The sequence below is a fragment of the Caloenas nicobarica genome, chromosome 16 (genome assembly GCF_036013445.1).
Source record: "Caloenas nicobarica isolate bCalNic1 chromosome 16, bCalNic1.hap1, whole genome shotgun sequence".
Lineage (NCBI taxonomy): Eukaryota > Metazoa > Chordata > Aves > Columbiformes > Columbidae > Caloenas > Caloenas nicobarica.
The window spans coordinates 9,038,869-9,056,516 of record NC_088260.1 but is presented as its reverse complement, the minus strand read 5'-3'; the positions used below and the strand labels follow the sequence as shown (position 1 = coordinate 9,056,516).

Here is a 17,648-nt window from a genome sequence, read left to right as displayed (position 1 = left end):
ATCCACCGTCCCTCGAACACTGCCCTGCCTTTCCGTGCATCCCACACCCAGAGGAGATTGCTCCCGAACCCAGTAAGCGGGTAGGAACCACCTAACAAGAAGATGGAGATCAGGCAGCAGGTTTGAGACACGCACACTGATCACAGCTTGTTTCCACACATCCATCCCATATCGTAACTTCTCTCCATGTTCCCATGCTTGTTCTTCTCTAATCCCTCCCTTTCTCTAACCCTTATCTCCCCCCAAAATAACCCTCTTTCAATTACTTTTTTCCAATGCATCCAGTCTTGCTACATCTGTAGCCCAATTTGGTGTTTCCGATACCTCTCACTGGGTCACCTCCACTTCACCAGGTTCCATGCCCAAGGTGGTCCCTTAAGTCAAAAATTTCAAAGAATGGGAGGAGAAAAAACAAACAAAATCAAACCACAAACAAACCACACAAAAACCCCAGCGTGGCTGTCAGAAGTACCACTGCTGTTCTTCAGAATTACATTGTCATCCAGCTGGTGGACGAAGCAGGATTGTCCCCAGCCCCTGTGTTGTGATCATCAACATCATCAACTCTTTGGAGCCACACACGTAACAGCTGCAAAAACAAATTTGAAAAAGCTGAAATCAACACAAAGCAAAAAGCTCCAGAGGCTGATTACACTGAAGCAATCAACAAGCAAAACAGTAAATGTCAGAGCCCTTCTGAGGACGGTGTCAGCCTTTATCAAGAACAGCAGAAGCTGAAGTCAAACCATAACTTCCCCACTGAGTCAGGGTTTACGAAAAGCCAGCTGCAAATCCCACAACAGCAGCCACTCAGAGCTACACAATGGAAGGGCTGGATGAACGAGGAAATGAACTCAAGAGAAGCCACCTCCTTCCCCAAACAAGTCCACGAGGAGAAAAAGAAAAAAAGAAAGATCATCCAAGATGTACAAGTACAGACAAAATTGCACCTAACATAAATAAATATAAAAAGACAGGTACATTTTAGGAAAGAAAAACATTTAAGTTACTTCCATCCTGTTTGCAAAACTAAATATAAAGATGATTTTATGAAGGTAGACCTCAACCGATGTCTCTCAGCAACTTGATGTTCAGTTTTGCCCTGGCTGATGTCATCCAGTAGCTTTATAAAAAGGCCTGAAAGGTCCTTCCAAGTGCCCCCCACAGGAGGGGCTGCCTGTGACATCACACAGTGGCCAGTGCTGGGGCCCACCCACCCACCGCACCAGCGCCAGGGCAGCCACCATGGTGCGTGGGCACACCACCTGCCACCACGCATGATGCCCACCAGCACCGCCCCACGCAGCTCCCCCCAGCTCTCCCGCCATGGATGATGTTGCGGTGCTCGGAAAGAAAGGCTACACCCTGAAGAAGGAGGTGGGAGAAGGCTCCTACGGCAAAGTGAAATGCGCCTACTGCGACCGGCTGAAATGTGAGGTGGCCATAAAGATCATTGACAAAAGGAAAACTCCGCGGGACTTCCTGGAAAGATTTCTCCCCAGGGAAATAGAGGCTTTGAAACGTTTGCGCCACCCCTCCATCATCAAAACCTATGAGATTTTTGAGACATCAGCTGGGAAAGTGTACATCGTGATGGAGCTGGGAAAAAAGGGAGACCTCCTGGATCACATCAAGCTCGAGGGGGCTATGAAAGAGGACATCGCTCGCATCAAGTTTCAGCAGTTGGCTTCTGCCATCAAGCATTGCCATGACTCGGACTTCGCTCACAGGGACCTGAAATGTGAGAATATCCTTCTCGATGAACACCTCAACATCAAGCTGTCAGACTTTGGCTTTTCCAAGTACTTGTCTCGGGATGAAAACGGAAAACCTATCCTCAGCAAAACCTTCTGCGGGTCTGCTGCGTACGCAGCCCCCGAGGTGCTACAGGGCATTCCTTGTGACCCCCGGATTTCTGATATATGGAGCCTAGGTGTCATCCTGTATACAATGGTCTACGCTTTAATGCCATTTGACGATTCCAATGTCAGGAAAATGATCTGTGTTCAGAAACAACGCAGGATTCCCTTCCCCAGCTCACAACACCTGACTGTAGAGTGCAAGGACCTTATTTACCAACTGCTCCAGCCCGATGTGTCTCTGAGGATGCGCATTGATCAAGTTTTGAAACACTCATGGCTGCAGACTCCAAAACCCAAAGTTTCCTCCCCTGTGCCAACTGCAAAAGAGGGTGAGTCTTCCCAAAAGCCACGAGAAGGAAAGCCTGAGCACAAGCAGTCACCCAAATCCCATTCTGCAAAAGGGAAAGGAGAGAAGGAAACGGATCCTCTCAAGGATGGTTGGTTCTAGCAATATCACAAAGTTGGTCTAACCTGTGAACTGCTGGTGCTCAATTTCAGCTTCTCTGGTTCCTTTCAGCAATAGTCCTTGTCTTTTGCTTGACAAAGTATAGCAACAGAAGACACAGCACATCTGCTGAGGTGAATAAACAGCTTAACACTATTATTCTCAAAAGACCTGTCTCTGATATGGTTTGAGGGAATGAGAAGTTACTGTCAAAACACATTGGAAAGTTTCTTTCAGTGCTGCTGACACTTAACAGCTCTTAGGCTCACGTTTCTCAAGTCCCTGACTACACCAGCTGCAGAATTCACACGTGCATCAACCACATTTTGGATTCAGTAAGAAGGCAGGTTATTAGAAAGTGTCAACTGATGTCTGAAAATGTATGCATACTCTTTTCATAACATACCAACTCTCCCGACAGGCCGCCTGTACATTCAAGAGCATTAGTTTAAACTCCACTGAAATTAAAGAGAAGCCCTCTCAAATTCTGGGTCATTTCTCAATATATACATGGTTGTATCCCCTCTTCTGCAAAGTACAAAACCAAATAAGCTTGACAAGCTGGAATAAAGTCCAGTTCAACCTTTTAGGAAGGCTTAGCACATTTTATAAATAGACATATCTGTGCAGAAACGTATTTAAATGCATAGCCATCTTAAAAAGAGAAATATATCTTTAAAAAAAATTATCGCTGTTTTCCAGGAGTCCAGAATCTTCTCTGCCATTGCAGGAAGAACCTTTTGCTACGGCAGCCCTGTGCATCCCCCCCGTGCAGTTCAAACAGAAGTAACACCACAGCAGGAGATACTCTGCTTCCAAAAAGTGCACCACAGGCTATTTTAGCTTCATGGTCTAGAGTAGCACTGGTCCCAGATCTTGTAACCGCTGGCTTCCATTCTGGCAGTTGTATCTCGACACCCCTTGCTACCGACGGCTCACAACATCCCACCCGCAGACAGCTGAGCGCAGTCAGTTCACTATGGCCTTGCTGGTGACTGGAGTATTCAGAAGAAATCAGACGCCTTCCTTCTTTTAGGAAGCTGCAGTAAATTGTCTGTGATCGATGTAGTATCCTGAGAGACCGGTGTCTGAGATACTGTCCTAGATTGCGGGGTGCCTGTGGGTGTGTGAGGCCCACTTGCTGGGGTCTTGTAACCAGGAGTTCCCGTGTGGGCTGGGGAAGGAGTATAGCTGGCTCGCAGGGCTTTGTCGGTGTATTTACTTGCAGTCCTGTTTACCAGTCTTTGCAAAGCTGGTGACATTGCTGGGCTTAGTCCTTTTGGAGTGAGGCTGGAATATAATAAACAGTTTTAAAAGATTTTACAGTAAAGATCTGCCATTTATCAGGAAGAGCATCAATACTCCTGCAAGTGAGCTCAGCGTCCGCTCCCCCACAGACCTGACCCACTGGCTGCAGAAGTCATTCAGCCTGCAGGGACATGCAGCTTGTCTCTCCAGAGAGAGAAGCAACAGAGAAACCTCCTGCATCCCTCCCAAACCTGGGTGGCACTGCCTGCCTTTTTCTTTGAGCCTCTTCTGTCCTTCCCGTGACACAGCCAAAATACCCATCCCCGGTTCTGCTGTCAGAACAGAAGTCTCACCTGGCCAAGTTTTCTGTCACTTTTCGAAGAGCCTCCTGCTTCTTTGCTCGGTTTTTAGCTGCCACTTCATTGGCCATCTTGAGTCCTAACCTCTCACGGCGCCCAGGCTCCAGTATCTATAAATGCATCACACAGTTCACTCACCAAGGTACTCATGAGTGCTGCATAAATGAGTAGAAGCACCTTCACAGTTGGACTGCAGCCTACGGGGTCCTAAACTAGGGAGAAGTGGGATCAGCCCACAGCTCTCTGCTGCTACATAAAAGCCAGAGAGGACACAGAGAGATCTACAACCTGCCTTAGCAAGTAACAAAATTGGTAAAACCAGTTCAGTCAAGGAAGCAGCCATTACCTCTGGCATTTCCTCCTGCTGTCTGTCCTAGACAATGTCACCTGCGTCTTGCCCCACCTGGCCTGTAGCCAGCCAGCTCCCAGGCAAACACAGACATTGCCAAACAGCAGGAGAACCAGTCAAGGGCTTCGGAGTCTGACAAAACAGAGGCACATACACCAAATTATACCCTTCTTAAACTAAGAGTCTGAGACAGCTCACATTCAATGACACCAGCGGGAGACAGGTAGCATGCAGGGTCAGGTGCCATTAACAAAGACAAAGAGCCTTTTCTACTCTCAACTGATATACCTACTGCAGGCTGTGACAGCCAGAAGATCAAGACAGAGGAAAATTCTACAATTTCTACCCATTCATACATTAAAATCAGAGAAATCAGGCATCTCTTCAGCTTCCTCTGAAAGCCCCTCTGTCTGGGCCCATCATCAAATACTGAGTTTCACTCTTCTGCCAACAGAAGGTGTGTTCCACCTCAGGTGTCTCCACCAAGTAGTTTTCATGTGAAGCCACGTTCTCCTCCACCCTCCAAGCAGAATGCAGATTATTAGTCTCAAGGGCTGGGAACACAGCCCAGAGATGTGTCACACTCCCACAACAATGTTCATCTATTAGTCACTCACTTGCCTTTTCCTTAGTCCTTCCACCCCAAAAAGAATGACATGCTGACTCCTGACATGAAATACCTTGAAGGCTGGTCCAGGTGTTCTCTCCACGTACGGCGTTTCTGACCCTTCTATACGCAAAGGGGTACTTTCGATTTCACCCCATGTCATAAAAGGAGACTCATTCACACCTAAAAACAAATTTTAAAAGTCATGCTCATGCAAGACATTTGAATATTCATTCACCACAAAAAAATCCAGAGAAGCAAATTATGAGATGCAGCAAATTCATCAGCACACAAAGGAGCCCCTCCACTGCAGAGGAAATTGCAGCCAATGTCAAATAATAACATATGCTTCCCATTAAAAGGGCACAACCTTAAAACTCATATGATTCCCTGTGGCTGTGTCACCCTCTAGGTTACAACACCCAAGCACTGTCCTTTCCATGTGTTTATTTTTCCATTTGGCGAGCTTTTGCCTAGTGACACTTTCATTTTTTCCTCTATGGTACTAGTCCTCCCCTCTGTTATTGTATGAAAACTTAAACGCATGGAACTATTTACAAAAGCAGGGAAATGGGCAGAGGACTTAAGATACATGTAATAGCCAAATGCAGCCTCAGTTCATTGAGGGTACCAAACAGCAACTGCACCTCACCTAACAGCTACAGCTGCAGAATAGATTCTAAGAGCCCAATTCAGTCACTGTCTAGAAAATCCTGCTGTCCAGGGTTTGGAAAAGGCATTTACAATAGAGAAAGGAGCTGCGCTCCAAATGCCACCTACAGGCTTTCTGGAGGAAAAGCCTCAGTGTGTTCACCTCTTAGCATAGTAACTAAAGACAGGGAAACATATTGGCTGGTGAAGAACATTTCAACTGGAAGAAAAAGAAACAGTTTGTTCTAACTGAAAGTATCCTGCACAGTATCAAAGTGAGTGCAGTAGCAGTCCTCTTACATCAGGAAAAAAACAACAAAAAGAAAACTCTCTTACCAGGCGCAGGAGAGGGAGTAGCCACAAATCCATATCCATTCACTTTTGGAGACTCTTGGGGTATCAGTTCTTTCCCATCTGGTCCCACTTTGCCCTGTTTGTACTGAAATAAAAAGAACAATGCCATTCATGTGGAGAAAGGTGTGAGTCAGCTGTATATAATAGCACATGCGCAGTTCTCCTGGTTGATGAACAACACCGGAGGGCAGAGTCTAACAAGGGTTTAGTCAGAAGAAGTAAAATTATCCAACCTGAGCATTGAGGGCTGCAGCTTGTTGGAGCTGTGACTTGCTCACAGCTTGGCAAAAAGGGTCCTTCACAAAACGGGTGTTTCGATGGACAACTTCCCTGGGCTTCTTAAATACATCATCCTTGTCAGGTACACCTGGAAAAACAAAATGTTTAAGAAAGGGCTCCGGTAACATCAGGCAGTGTGCGCTATGACACCACACATTCCTACACAACACAGAATCCATCAGTAATCACAGTATGTATCTCTAGCAATTTAAAACTAAATTTGCACTAGATACATGCTTTGTAACACTTGAAATTTATAAATTAAGATCAGATTATGTATATATATTAAGGCAACAGTCAACAAGATTCTTTTCTATACTTCACTTGTTTGTAGAAATTATCAAATGTACATTTACAGCCAAAAAGAAAACTGCATTTACAAAACAATGTAATTTTCTACAGCAACCAAAGGACCAACAAGCCCAAGGAGCACTCTGAGCAGAAACAAAGAAATAACAAAGATGACAAGAAAGTGCTCATAAATAAGATAGACCAAACCAGAAAGAGCTTTGGCTCCTGAAAATAAGTGCTTCTATCTAACATAATACGTATAATGAGCTTCTCAGTGACAAATAGAAAAGAATCAATGTTTGTAATCAGTGGCAAAGGAGCAAGGTCCGAAGAAAAAAAAGGAGAAAAAAGAAAGAAAAGACCTTTTTAAACTACTTTATGTATCCAAGCTTCACAGCAGAAAAAGCACAGTATTACCAGTAAGCTGCTCAGTCACCTACAGAAGTACTGTAGGACCTGTTTGGAGTCAGCCCCCATGAACCAACACCGCTCCTGAGTGACCTGCGCGCCTCACCTGTCGGATAATACATGAGGGTGTTTCGAGCCGTGTACTCCCACGTCTCCAGTCCAGCTTTCACATTCTCCAGAGCTTGCTGCTCTGCTGAAGGAAGTGCCAGGTTCTCATTGCGTCGCTGAAAGGATGATGGAAAAAATTTAAAAGAAGGGGAAATAAACCAATCAATCAATCAGGTCTGAAACAGACTCCTGTGATCTTTTTATGGGGTATACCAAACTTGGGGAGCTCAATCACAAGCTCAGCCACCCGCCCGACCATGCTTTGCATCTGGCATGGCACAAGCACTCTCTCTGACAAGTGGCATTTGAGAAACTATCCTGTCCCCAGGTGAGCTTGCAAACAACAACCCCATGTGATGTTCTGGTATAAAATCAAGTGAGAACTAAAGAATTAACTTCTCAGAAAGATTATGACTTTGTTTATTACATCTTGTGACAACACTTGTGATGGCTCCAACTTTTTCTGGTTTTTCTCTATCTACTAATCAAAATTCAAACTAGGCATTCATTGCTAAACAAGGGAAGAGCAACATACGACGCACCATATAAAGGCAGTCTACAAGGCTTCTGCACATGACCTTGGCTGAACATTTGTACCATCCTACACTCACGCAAACTCTATTAGCTGAGGCAAGCAGTTAACAAAAGAACAGACACTCCTTAAAAATTATGGAGTTTTCAGACATTTCCACAGGCCGTACAGGTAGGGAAGCATTTGATGTATTCACACGATTACTTGCATGCTGTTACCAGCATACCACTGTCACTGATACCAACAAGAAACGAACAGAACACAGTCAGCCACTGGTAAGTTACTTCATTTTAGAATCCTCACACTAATTAAACTAGACAACTACTGCCAGAAGCTATATATTAAAGGCTGATGTCTTTAGTAGGCATCATCCATATACATTTAAATAGCAGTATTGTCACTGAACACATTAAGTGAGGCATAGTGAAGCTGTCTGCTGCACAAACAGGCACGCTGGGCAGGGAAATGCAAGGTCTGAACAGAGTGCTGGCTGACGGGAAGGCACACAACATCAGCACTGGACTGACTCCAGCAACTTCATCTTGACCTGAAACAACCCCTGTGCTTTGGGAATGTTCTCCTGCTGCCTTTTAATTTTGCATGAAAGCATTCACGCAAAGCAGATGCGTAAGGAGCCACAAAGGGCATTTTTATTGTAACAGACTCCAAAGGTTTGCATTAGCTGGGATAAAAATGTAACACAACAGCAGCAGTAAACACTTGTGTGTCAGTGCCAAACTTCGTTAAAAGGCACTGCAGCTCACGTCCAGCACTGACACATCTGGCAACAGTGCCAGCTGCTCACTGCTGATGGAGAAAGATTGACCGGGCAGCCCCAGAACAGTTCCTGCACCTTCCTCAGGGGTAGCTGAGGAAGACGGCACAGCCAGCCTTACTGTGTACAGTACTTCACTTCAGCTGAGTGGATTATTACTGATAATAGAAGACTGAAATAAAAGAGACAATCTAACTGCAAATAATAAAGGGTTGACAGACAAACAACAGGAACTATTCTAGCTGCTCTCTTTGGTATTGCTCTTATGGAGGAGTGCCAAGAACTGCAATACTTGCACTTAGTGCAACGCTTCACAGTCTCAAAGCTTAGGAAGAGACGGATCCCCAGTAATTATGTCAACACAGTTGTTGCGCTACAGATGGGGAAAAAACAGGACTGCAAAAGGAAGCACTGAGCTGCCGCAGGGCCAGGAAACTCAGGCTTAGCTCAGATTTAGATGTGATCACCGCATGCACCTCTATTAAAAAAATCAAGACCTTTCTATTCTTGTTCAATAATATGAGTAATTCAACAGTCTAATGCAATAGCTCCATGCCCAGAGCCAAAAAATTCTCACCAGTATTAACAGCAAAATTTAAAAACAAAAAGATAACAGTCTACTTAATCAAACAAGAAAGAAATACAGTAAAATGGTGTTTCCTTGTTGTGTCAGTTTGGGAGAGCAGAGACAGAGCTGAGCCCTTTCCCTACCTGCGCGTACTCCTCCTCTGCACTGTACAGCCAGGCGTGCTTGACCTTCTCCTTCTCTTTGGCCACTTCCATGATCTGCTCAAACGAAGCGTTATCTTCACTCGTGTGTTTTGCCAAGAAGCTGTCCAGATTGGGGAGTGCATCTTTATCATCTTTTTCTGCATCTCCTAACCAGCGAAGGGAAGAAGCCTGAGAAAGGTTAATACTTCCTTCTCTACGAGAGAGCTACACATAACTCTAAATCCCTTCTGACAGCGAGCCTTCCATGGACCCACTCATGATTAACACAAAGCTTGGTGAAAAAAAAATACACACAGAGTGGTACAATAAAAAATTCTTTTTTGGAAGACATATGATCAACTCTCACATAAAACCTTTTATGACATTGATAGCTATTTGTGTTAAAGGCAAAATGAACAAGTGGCAAGCTGCTAGGAGACATTTTTAATGTACTATATGAATAGCTCTGCCCCTACAATCTTTGCTTTCTTACAGAATTAATTTCAGGTGACACAGAAAAAATTTATTGCCTTCAAAGAGATAACTGAGTTAAAAATTTACACAGCCATAAAGAGACTCATAATTGAGAATTCACATAAATGATGTAAACCATGACGTAGCCTTGATGTAGCATCAAGTTCAACTTCAAGAGTGACCATTTTCACCTACTAGAAGGTTAAACGAAACTGCTTAAACATCTGCTAAATAACCCAAACCCTTACAGGGGACAGAGCTCACAAGAGTATTTTCCTGCTGCTGAAGAATTCAGCTAGAGAAACATCATTCTCCTACCTTCCTCTGCAGCTTTGATGCCAGCTTTGGATTTATTCCCCGGTAGAAGACCACCTGGATGCACTTCTGGGGTTTCAAACGTGGCTGGAGTGACATCTGTGACAGAAAAAAAAAAAAAAAAAGGCTCACTTGGTCAGGTGCCGAACAAGTCACAGAAAACATATCAAGAGAAGAACAATTTAATTAAAAAACTATGACTGCAAAATCTTCAGTTCTGTTTTCTCCTGCTGAGAAAAATTCACAGGGTAGCCACAGCCCAGTAGATTTGCCACTCTGTCTACAGCTTTAACCAACGGAAAAAACTATAATAAGGATTCAAAACACAGCTTAAGAGTTTCTGATAGTATAATATTGCACATTTGAGCGTGTAACATTTCGTAGAGAGCCAGAACTTGACAAAAGATGCCCATAAGAAATGGTTATTCAACAGGTGTTTTCTCCAAAACTATTCCCTCAAGAAGGAATTAGACACCACCACAGAGAAACCCAGCACCAGCCATCAGATACCGGCTACTGCCCAGTCTGGTATACTAATTCACATCCAATGCCAATTTTGATTATTTAAGGTAAGAGCTGCCTGCAAAAAGTTAGATAAACCAGAGCCATGGTATTAGATATAAACCTCTTATGCCCCAGTGAGCCAGTTCTTACAGGGTGCAGGTGTGTCCCTCGACGATTTGCCCAAGGATGAGCCAAACTTGATAGCAATTTGTCTCATTTTCTCCAAGTCACCATTTTCTTCAGCCTCCAGATATTCCTTCTGCGCCCGCAACTTCTCCACATCAGGAAAGAAGTCTCGCTGGATGATTTTCTCTAAGCCCTAAAAACAGAAAGGCAACTGTGAGGCTGCGCTGGGACACCTTGGAGCGCTGGGTCGGCCCGGGGCCAGCGCTCACAGCCCACGGGCAGGGACGCGGGGCCCACGGGCAGGGACGCGGGGCCCACGGGCAGGGACGCGGGGCCCACGGGCAGGGACGCGGGGCCCACCGGCAGGGACGCGGGGCCCACCGGCAGGGACGCGGGGCCCACGGGCGTCCCGAGCCGCGGCCAGGCCGGTGGCAGCGCGCCGACCGCTGGCGCCGCAGGAGCGGCCCCGGAACTGCCTCGTCCCCAGGCCCGGCCCGCGGTTCCGCCGGGCTGCGCCGGGCCGGGAGTCGCTTGGCCCAGGTGCCCGGAGAGCGGGGACTCCCGGCGCGGCCCGCCGGGCTCTGTGCCCCCGGCCTACCTCGATGTAGGCCTCCTCATCCAGGATCTTCTTCGTGCGCCTCGGGGCCGGCGGAGTCGCCTCCTTCCCCGTCGTCACGGCGGTGCCCGCGGGGACAAGGGCACCGGAGGACGCAGCCGGAACCGCCGCCGCCGCCGCCGCCTCCATAGCGCCGGGAGCCCGGGCGGCGGCCGAGCGCCCTGACCCTCTTCAGCCGCCGTCGCGAACCCGCCGCGCCGTGACGTCACGCCGGCGCGCCACGGGCAGCCGGAACGTTACGCACCCGCCGCCCCACCCACCGGGAGAGACGTACGGAGCCAGCACGCCAGCGCGCCCCCTGCCGGCCGGGGGGACCCGCACGGTCCCGCTCCGTGACAGCGGCGCCACGGCGGGGCTCGGGCTGCGGGCCCGGCAGGGGGGCAGCCGCGGGGGCCGCAGTGCGGGCCTGAGCCGGGGCGAGGCCTTGGGCAGCCGCAGCGCGTTGGGCCTGTCCCCCCAGCACCCCGGGGCTCCCCGGGAACAGCGCGGGTTGCGCAGCACGGGCGGGGCGGCCCGGTGCTCTTGTTGATCTCGCTGCTTTACAGGCCGTGGGGTGCGTTTGGCCCCCGCTGGGGCTGGAGCTCAGCACAGCACGGGGCACGGACCAGGGCTGTGGGAAACAAACTGCCCGGTCAGCCCACCGAACCCCAGAAACAACTGCAGATGCCACCGAGGTGCTGGAAATAGGAAACATTAATTTGCAGGGTATTTTGCAAATCTACAGTGGTAGAACAAGCACAGATGCTACCTGCACAGAGCACAGACAAGCAGGGGAGGCTCCCCTCGTCCCGAAGCGCACACGTGTCACCGCGCAGCTCTGTCTGTGGGCAGCGGGTTCTGCTGAAGCACCTGGGGGTCCCGCGTGGTGAGTTACTTGCCACGTGAACTGGGTTTGGAAGAGAAACTGGGACGTGAAAGTACCACGTCTGCTTTCACCTGTCCTCCTCCTCTGGGAATCACAGAGATTCCCTTTTGCATCATTGGTTCTTTGGGTTACCGCCCTGCGGAACCTGCCAGCTATGGGAGATGGATGCTTTTGGTGTTCGTGTGCTGAGACGCAGCCTGTGAGCACTAACAGCTCTCCTCGGGGGGCTTCTTGGTGCCTTGAAGGATCAGCGCCGAAGCAGATGCCCTCTTCTGGTGCCGCCACTTGGCCCGTCGATTTTTAAACCAAACCTAGAAAGTGCAAAACAAGAAAAGAACGACCCCGGTGTTTCATGTGTTATATGAAGGGGGCAGGCAGTTAAACTGATGGAGTGTAGAGCACAAGCTTTAGGATGCTGCAATACATTTCCTGATATAAAAGTGATACAATATATAATCAGTCCCTCCCTGGCGTCCTGCTTACAGACTTGTAAAGGGCACCAGGGACCTGAGAGGCCCCAAATTCAAGTCACGCAGATCACATAAATAAAGAATCTACACGTGAGTGCAGGGGATGGGCAGAATTGGGCGTGTCTGTGTGTTTATATAGGTGAATTGAGGAGAGACGGAGCGTGTGAGTTTACAGGACTGAATGCCAGAACAAAGCCCAGCAGAACTATTTTACACTGTTCCATTGCTTGCCAACCTAAACTGTGTTTTGTGAAATACCCAATAGTGTTCTTTTAAAATGAGGCCCTGGGTCTGCAGCTCCCAAAAAAGTCAGCACAATGTCCCACTGTGTGTTCTCGAGGGGCTGGCTGCAGGATCTCACCTCCACCCTCTCCTCCTTCAGGTGGATGCGGTTCGCCAGGTGCTCGCGGGTGATGACGTCCGGGTACTGGTTCTGATGGAAAAGCGTCTCCAGGGCTTGCAGCTGGTCCTCGGTGAAGATGGTGCGGTGCCGGCGCGTCCGGCGCTGGAGCTGATGGAAAGTCTGCAGCTCGCTCGGGTTCCCCTGGGGACTCTTGCAGACCCTGACAGCCGAGTGGAGGAGCCGCATGGGCCAGGGGAACCGGGCGTCTGCAAGGGGAGAGCAGCAGTGTTAGGGGTGAGGGGCTGAAACCCCATCTTGCTCAAGGCAGTTTAGGCGTGAGTTGCACGTGTGATCAATGTGCAAGCCAGAGAAGGGCTTAGGGCATGGCTTTGGGAGGAGCGTGCAGGCAGGGAGCACTGGCTGGCTTTTCCTTGTTTACTTAAGGGTTGCACGATGGCCAGCTCCAGAAAATAGCTGGAAACTCACAGCCTGGCGAGGAGCTGTGTTTCAGTCCTGACATGGGGGATTTCTGAACTTTCACAATGCTCTTGAACTATTTTTTTAAGAGTTTTCTACTTTTGTTTGTTTGTTTTTTCCTAAAGGGCCAGTGAGGTTCCCCGGGGTTGTCAGGAAGCACAGGCACAGGTCTACGCATGGGCAACGTGACTTTGGAGCCCCACGCTCCACAGAGAACTTCCACCCCTGGAAGCACCATCCCCTCAAGTGTTTTACACTAAAACAATAGTATCCAGCAATAAATAACACCTGCTGCTTTTAAACGCCTGGTAGCATGGCAGGTAAGAGTCTTGAGAGACACACTGAAATCAGAGATCGGCTCGCTGCAGCTGGGGTCTGAGGCCACTGTGTTGGCAGGAGAGATGCTATCTTGTCACTCAATGCCCAGGTTTTCCCCCTCACCAATGCCTGCACGAGCCCATCCATGAGCCCCGAACTGTGAATTAAACCCAAACACTCACCCAGCCAACCCGGCGAGTCCTGCAGGGAACGGGAGCTCATGTGGGAACAGCAGCAGCAGCGGCAGCCTGTCCCTTCCAGCTCTTCCTCCTCCTCCTCCTCCTCCTGCAGGGAGCTGGCCGGGATGCTCTCCAGCTCACACAGCCCCTTGGGCACACAGTCCAAGATGCCCCGCAGGCACAGCGGGACCAGGACCTGGGGACTCGTCTCCGCTGGGCTGGAGAGGATGTCCTCGATGCTGAAGGAACATGGTTTCTTGAGGCCTCTCCTGCTGGCGTCGGTGTCGGACACCGGCTCTGAAGACATTGTTTGCCAGCTGCAGGAACGGGCAGCTCAGGCTGAGCAGGGTTTGCTCTGGAGTGGAGTCTCGCAAGGAAGACAGCTTACGTAGCTTTTAAAATGGACCGACGAAGTCATCCAGAATCGCTGCTTTGTCTCGGAGTTTCAAGTGACTGTCGTTCGTGCAGCCGAGTTTTTATTTTATACATACATGCAGTTTTTCTGCCTCTAACCTAGCTGCTTTATGACTGCAGCCACCCTAAATATATATATATAGAGAGAGATATAATCCCTTTGGAAAGAAAACCATAAACCCCCCTGTGAATAAAATAAATTCTAACTAATCTTGGCAGCTTTGTGAAGGGTTAGTGTGGATCTAAGATTTAGCTAATCCCACAAAAATGACTGGAGAAGGAAATCTGATTTCTCCATCTCGGGTGTAGATTTGAGGTGGTTATGATCTCCATTGTGCTGCCGCCTCCGATCCAGGGAAGGGGGAGGATAGCTGTTCCCAGCCCAGAAATGGACCAGAGGATTAGCTCCTTAAAAGAAGCAAATTATCCCTTTCTCTGGCCAAATGAAAGCTTTCCCATCAAAAGAGAGCTGTCATATCATACAATATAAGAGAGGAGAGAGTTCAGCTTAATAAAAAATCATTTTTAATGATAGCACAGCCTCTGGCTGTGCCAGAACTCTCTGTGAAAGTTGATTTATTTCCTGCTGAAAGCAGAGAAATTGTGTTTTCTCTCCTTCCCCTTTCCCCCACCTCCGCTGCCCTAATCACAGTGATAATGCAGATGTTTCGTGCATATCCAGCATACTCTTTGCAAGGATTCAAAGTACTTAATAAATTAGATTACTGGCAGCTCATGGCAGTTCTGTGGCTTAGCTTAGTGGCATGTAGCCACCTCCTGTCCAGCTGAGCCGTACCCCTGCTCGCGTTGGGATGGGCAGGAGTGTTGCCCGCTGCCCCATGTGTGGGCAGCTCGGTGCTGCGGCAGCTCGGGCAGGAGCTGGTCTGCGAGCCCAGAGCAGCCAGGATGGCTCCCTGGGGCAGCCAGGCTTCCCCAAAGCTTCGTCAGTCCAGTTCCCAACTTCTATCCAGCAAGAGAAACTGGGGTGAGGCTGCATCCCAGAGCAGTGACTTGGGTTGGGAGGGGATGCCTGGTAGCGACCCTCCTGAGAAAAAACAGCAAAGCCTGGCAGATGCGATCGTGAGAGGAGAGAGGACATCTTCTGTCTTGGGTCTATAACTGAAATGAGTAGCTGGGATTAAAACAGAGAACCTGGGGTTGAGCTCAGGTTGCTTAGGAAAGTGTAAACCCAAGTTCTCCTGCCCTCTGTGCAGTTTAAGCCAAGGTGAGTATCGAGGCTTCAGGAGCTCACATGGGGAGCGCTCTCCTGCTTGGTGTTTCTTTGTAGGGGGGAGAAGATAGCAGTCGCACTCATGGAACACCGAGGGGACGCACAGGTGAGTGCTATGGAACCACCGCATACCAAAGGGCCTCCTGACACCTCATGGCTTGATAGAGAACATCCCAGCAACCCCAACAGCATCACACAGAAAGGGGAGCCCATCTCCAGGAGAGCACCTCTTAGTCCCCTGTCTTTTCTCCTTTCTGCGTGCTCATCTTCACCCAGCTGCTCTCCCAAAGCCAAGAAGAGATGTCCCGTAGCCTCACTACCTCTGACCCTCAAACCTCTGTAAAATCTTACTTAAAACCAAACCACTATTTTTTCTTTCATCCCTTTATTTGCCTCTCCTTCAGCTATGCTGATGGCATAACATAAATTATAACCATGTTCTATGAATCTTCACTTATTTGCTGTAGGTTTGATAGGAAGATGCCTTTGTAGCCGCCCGGTCTGGACATGTTCTCTGCTGCCCTGCCAAGGCGTCAGTGTTCCAGAGAGGCACTGGGGATGCACGAACGCCAGGGATCATCGCAAACTGCTCCTAGCTTTTATTCACATACCCAAATGCTGACACAGGAGATGGATGTGGGGCCGGATTTTGCGCCCCACACTGTGCCAGTCCAGAGGGACCTCAGCGCAGGTGAGCTGGGACGTGGGGTGGGCAGGCGCAGGATCTGACCCTTTCCTCTTTCAGCTATAATAATCATAGGACCGAAGCGAATTAATTCTCCTTCCTTAACAAAGGACGCCTTTCCCTGGCCTCCCCTGCCCGTCCCTGCCTTCCCACCGCACATGCACTTAGCCTATTAGGATCTTCGCTGATTGCTTTCTTTCATTCCTCCCGTACCTTTCACTTCAGAAAATGGACTGGTAATACTTCTTTTATCAAAGAATTATGGGATTTAGGACCCAGATCTTACAAAGAGACTTTTGATAGCTGCTGGTAATCAAATCCCAATCGGCAGACACTTCTCTGCACCCTGTTACCAGGAGGAATAAAGGAAAGGGATTATTGATGTTCTGTTTACTGAGCTTCCAAGAGATAGGATCGCTGGGCTATTTCATATTAGAAAAGGAAAGGAAAATAAAACAAGAAAGAAAAAAATGCAGACAAGAGAAGACAATATAGATATAGATAAAAAGAAAAGAAACAGGCTCTTATCATTTTCTTATTGGTTAAGGAGATTCCAAAGCCATTATAGAGGATTAGCAAAAAGGTTAATCTGCTTTAGCCATTCGTTTCTCAAAAGTGAATTTATAGGGTTTGAAAATCCTTCCTATGGTGAAACCAGAAAAAATCCCCTCCTCCCTCCGCTGCCCCTCCCTTCTGCAGGCAGATAAGGGGATGGGGATGTGAGCGTCAGAGACCCTAAAACACAGGAGCAGCCTCCCTCGCCTTGCCCCTGCCTGGCCGCTGGCATCCATGGGAGCTCTGGTTTGGCAGCGCTTCCCCTGGTTCCTCATCAGCCATGGGGGTGGCCATGATGCTCAGGGAGCGGAGGAGAAGGTCCAAGGGATGTGACTGTCCTCCCGCACTGCTCTGCCTTACCTGGGGTACATCCCAGGCTGTTTCACTGGTTGATATCGGCAGCAGGCAGAGCAAACTTGGACTTGTGGCTGGATTTGGGCACCTGTGTTAATTTTAAAGCAGAACAAAGATGCTCACTGCTGGCAAATATTGCCAGAAACTACAGCTTGGGGTGTCTCTATCCCCAAGCACAGCGGTCACCCAGGGAGCCACATCTCAGCATCCTCCTGGTCATTCAGCGCAGACACTGGCTGTCCCAGCCGTGTTCTGCGCTGCCCGTGCCATCGCCTTGCCCAAGCGGCCAATATCCATCACTCGCCCCAGTGCCACTGTGAGAAACAACCCTGGGGAAAAATGATCCTTCAAGGTCAAAACCAGCCAGGAGCACTTTCTTGATAGCTGCTGGGCAAGGTTCAGTGTGATGTGTTAGTTGGGAGTTATAACTACTTCAGTAAAGACACAGAATTCACAGACTGATAGAATGGTTTGGGTCAGAAGGGACCTTTAGATGTCATCTTAAAATGGTTCCTGTTGAAATAGTGCAATTCTGTGGCAACTGACAAAAAGAACCCAAATAAAATAATTTGGATTTGATTATAATTAACATCAAGTGCTGTAATAAATCTGTTTCTCTCTCGAAAGGCCATTCCATTCTGCAGGAAGAAGCAGAGTCCCTCCACTGGCTGTTAGTGTTAATATTAGGGATGCTGGCTAAGAGGGATGGTGCCCATGGCATAGCAGGAAGACTGCGGGGGACC

General features: G+C 48.5%; 3 protein-coding genes across 3 annotated transcripts; 1 reads left to right on the top strand and 2 right to left on the bottom strand.

Moving 5' to 3' along the window:
• The first annotated feature begins 1,326 nt into the window (after positions 1 to 1,326).
• TSSK2 (testis specific serine kinase 2) lies at positions 1,327 to 2,310 on the top strand. The gene has a single exon (XM_065646629.1). The coding sequence runs from the start codon at positions 1,327 to 1,329 to the stop codon at positions 2,308 to 2,310; it is 984 nt and encodes a 327-aa protein (XP_065502701.1).
• Positions 2,311 to 2,354: 44 nt separating this feature from the next.
• Positions 2,355 to 11,198, bottom strand: ESS2 (ess-2 splicing factor homolog). Its single transcript, XM_065646392.1, has 10 exons — positions 10,997 to 11,198; positions 10,423 to 10,591; positions 9,772 to 9,867; positions 8,980 to 9,146; positions 6,960 to 7,077; positions 6,109 to 6,242; positions 5,858 to 5,960; positions 4,944 to 5,053; positions 3,909 to 4,024; positions 2,355 to 3,597 (listed from the first exon to the last, which is right to left on the bottom strand). Exons 1-10 carry the CDS (start codon positions 11,141 to 11,143, stop codon positions 3,312 to 3,314), a joined length of 1,446 nt encoding a protein of 481 aa, XP_065502464.1. The 5' UTR covers positions 11,144 to 11,198; the 3' UTR covers positions 2,355 to 3,311.
• Positions 11,199 to 12,085: 887 nt separating this feature from the next.
• On the bottom strand, positions 12,086 to 13,973 carry GSC2 (goosecoid homeobox 2). The gene is made up of 3 exons (XM_065646736.1): positions 13,670 to 13,973; positions 12,711 to 12,958; positions 12,086 to 12,190 (listed from the first exon to the last, which is right to left on the bottom strand). The coding sequence occupies exons 1-3, from the start codon at positions 13,971 to 13,973 to the stop codon at positions 12,086 to 12,088; spliced, it is 657 nt and encodes a 218-aa protein (XP_065502808.1).
• Between the last annotated feature and the right edge of the window lie 3,675 nt (positions 13,974 to 17,648).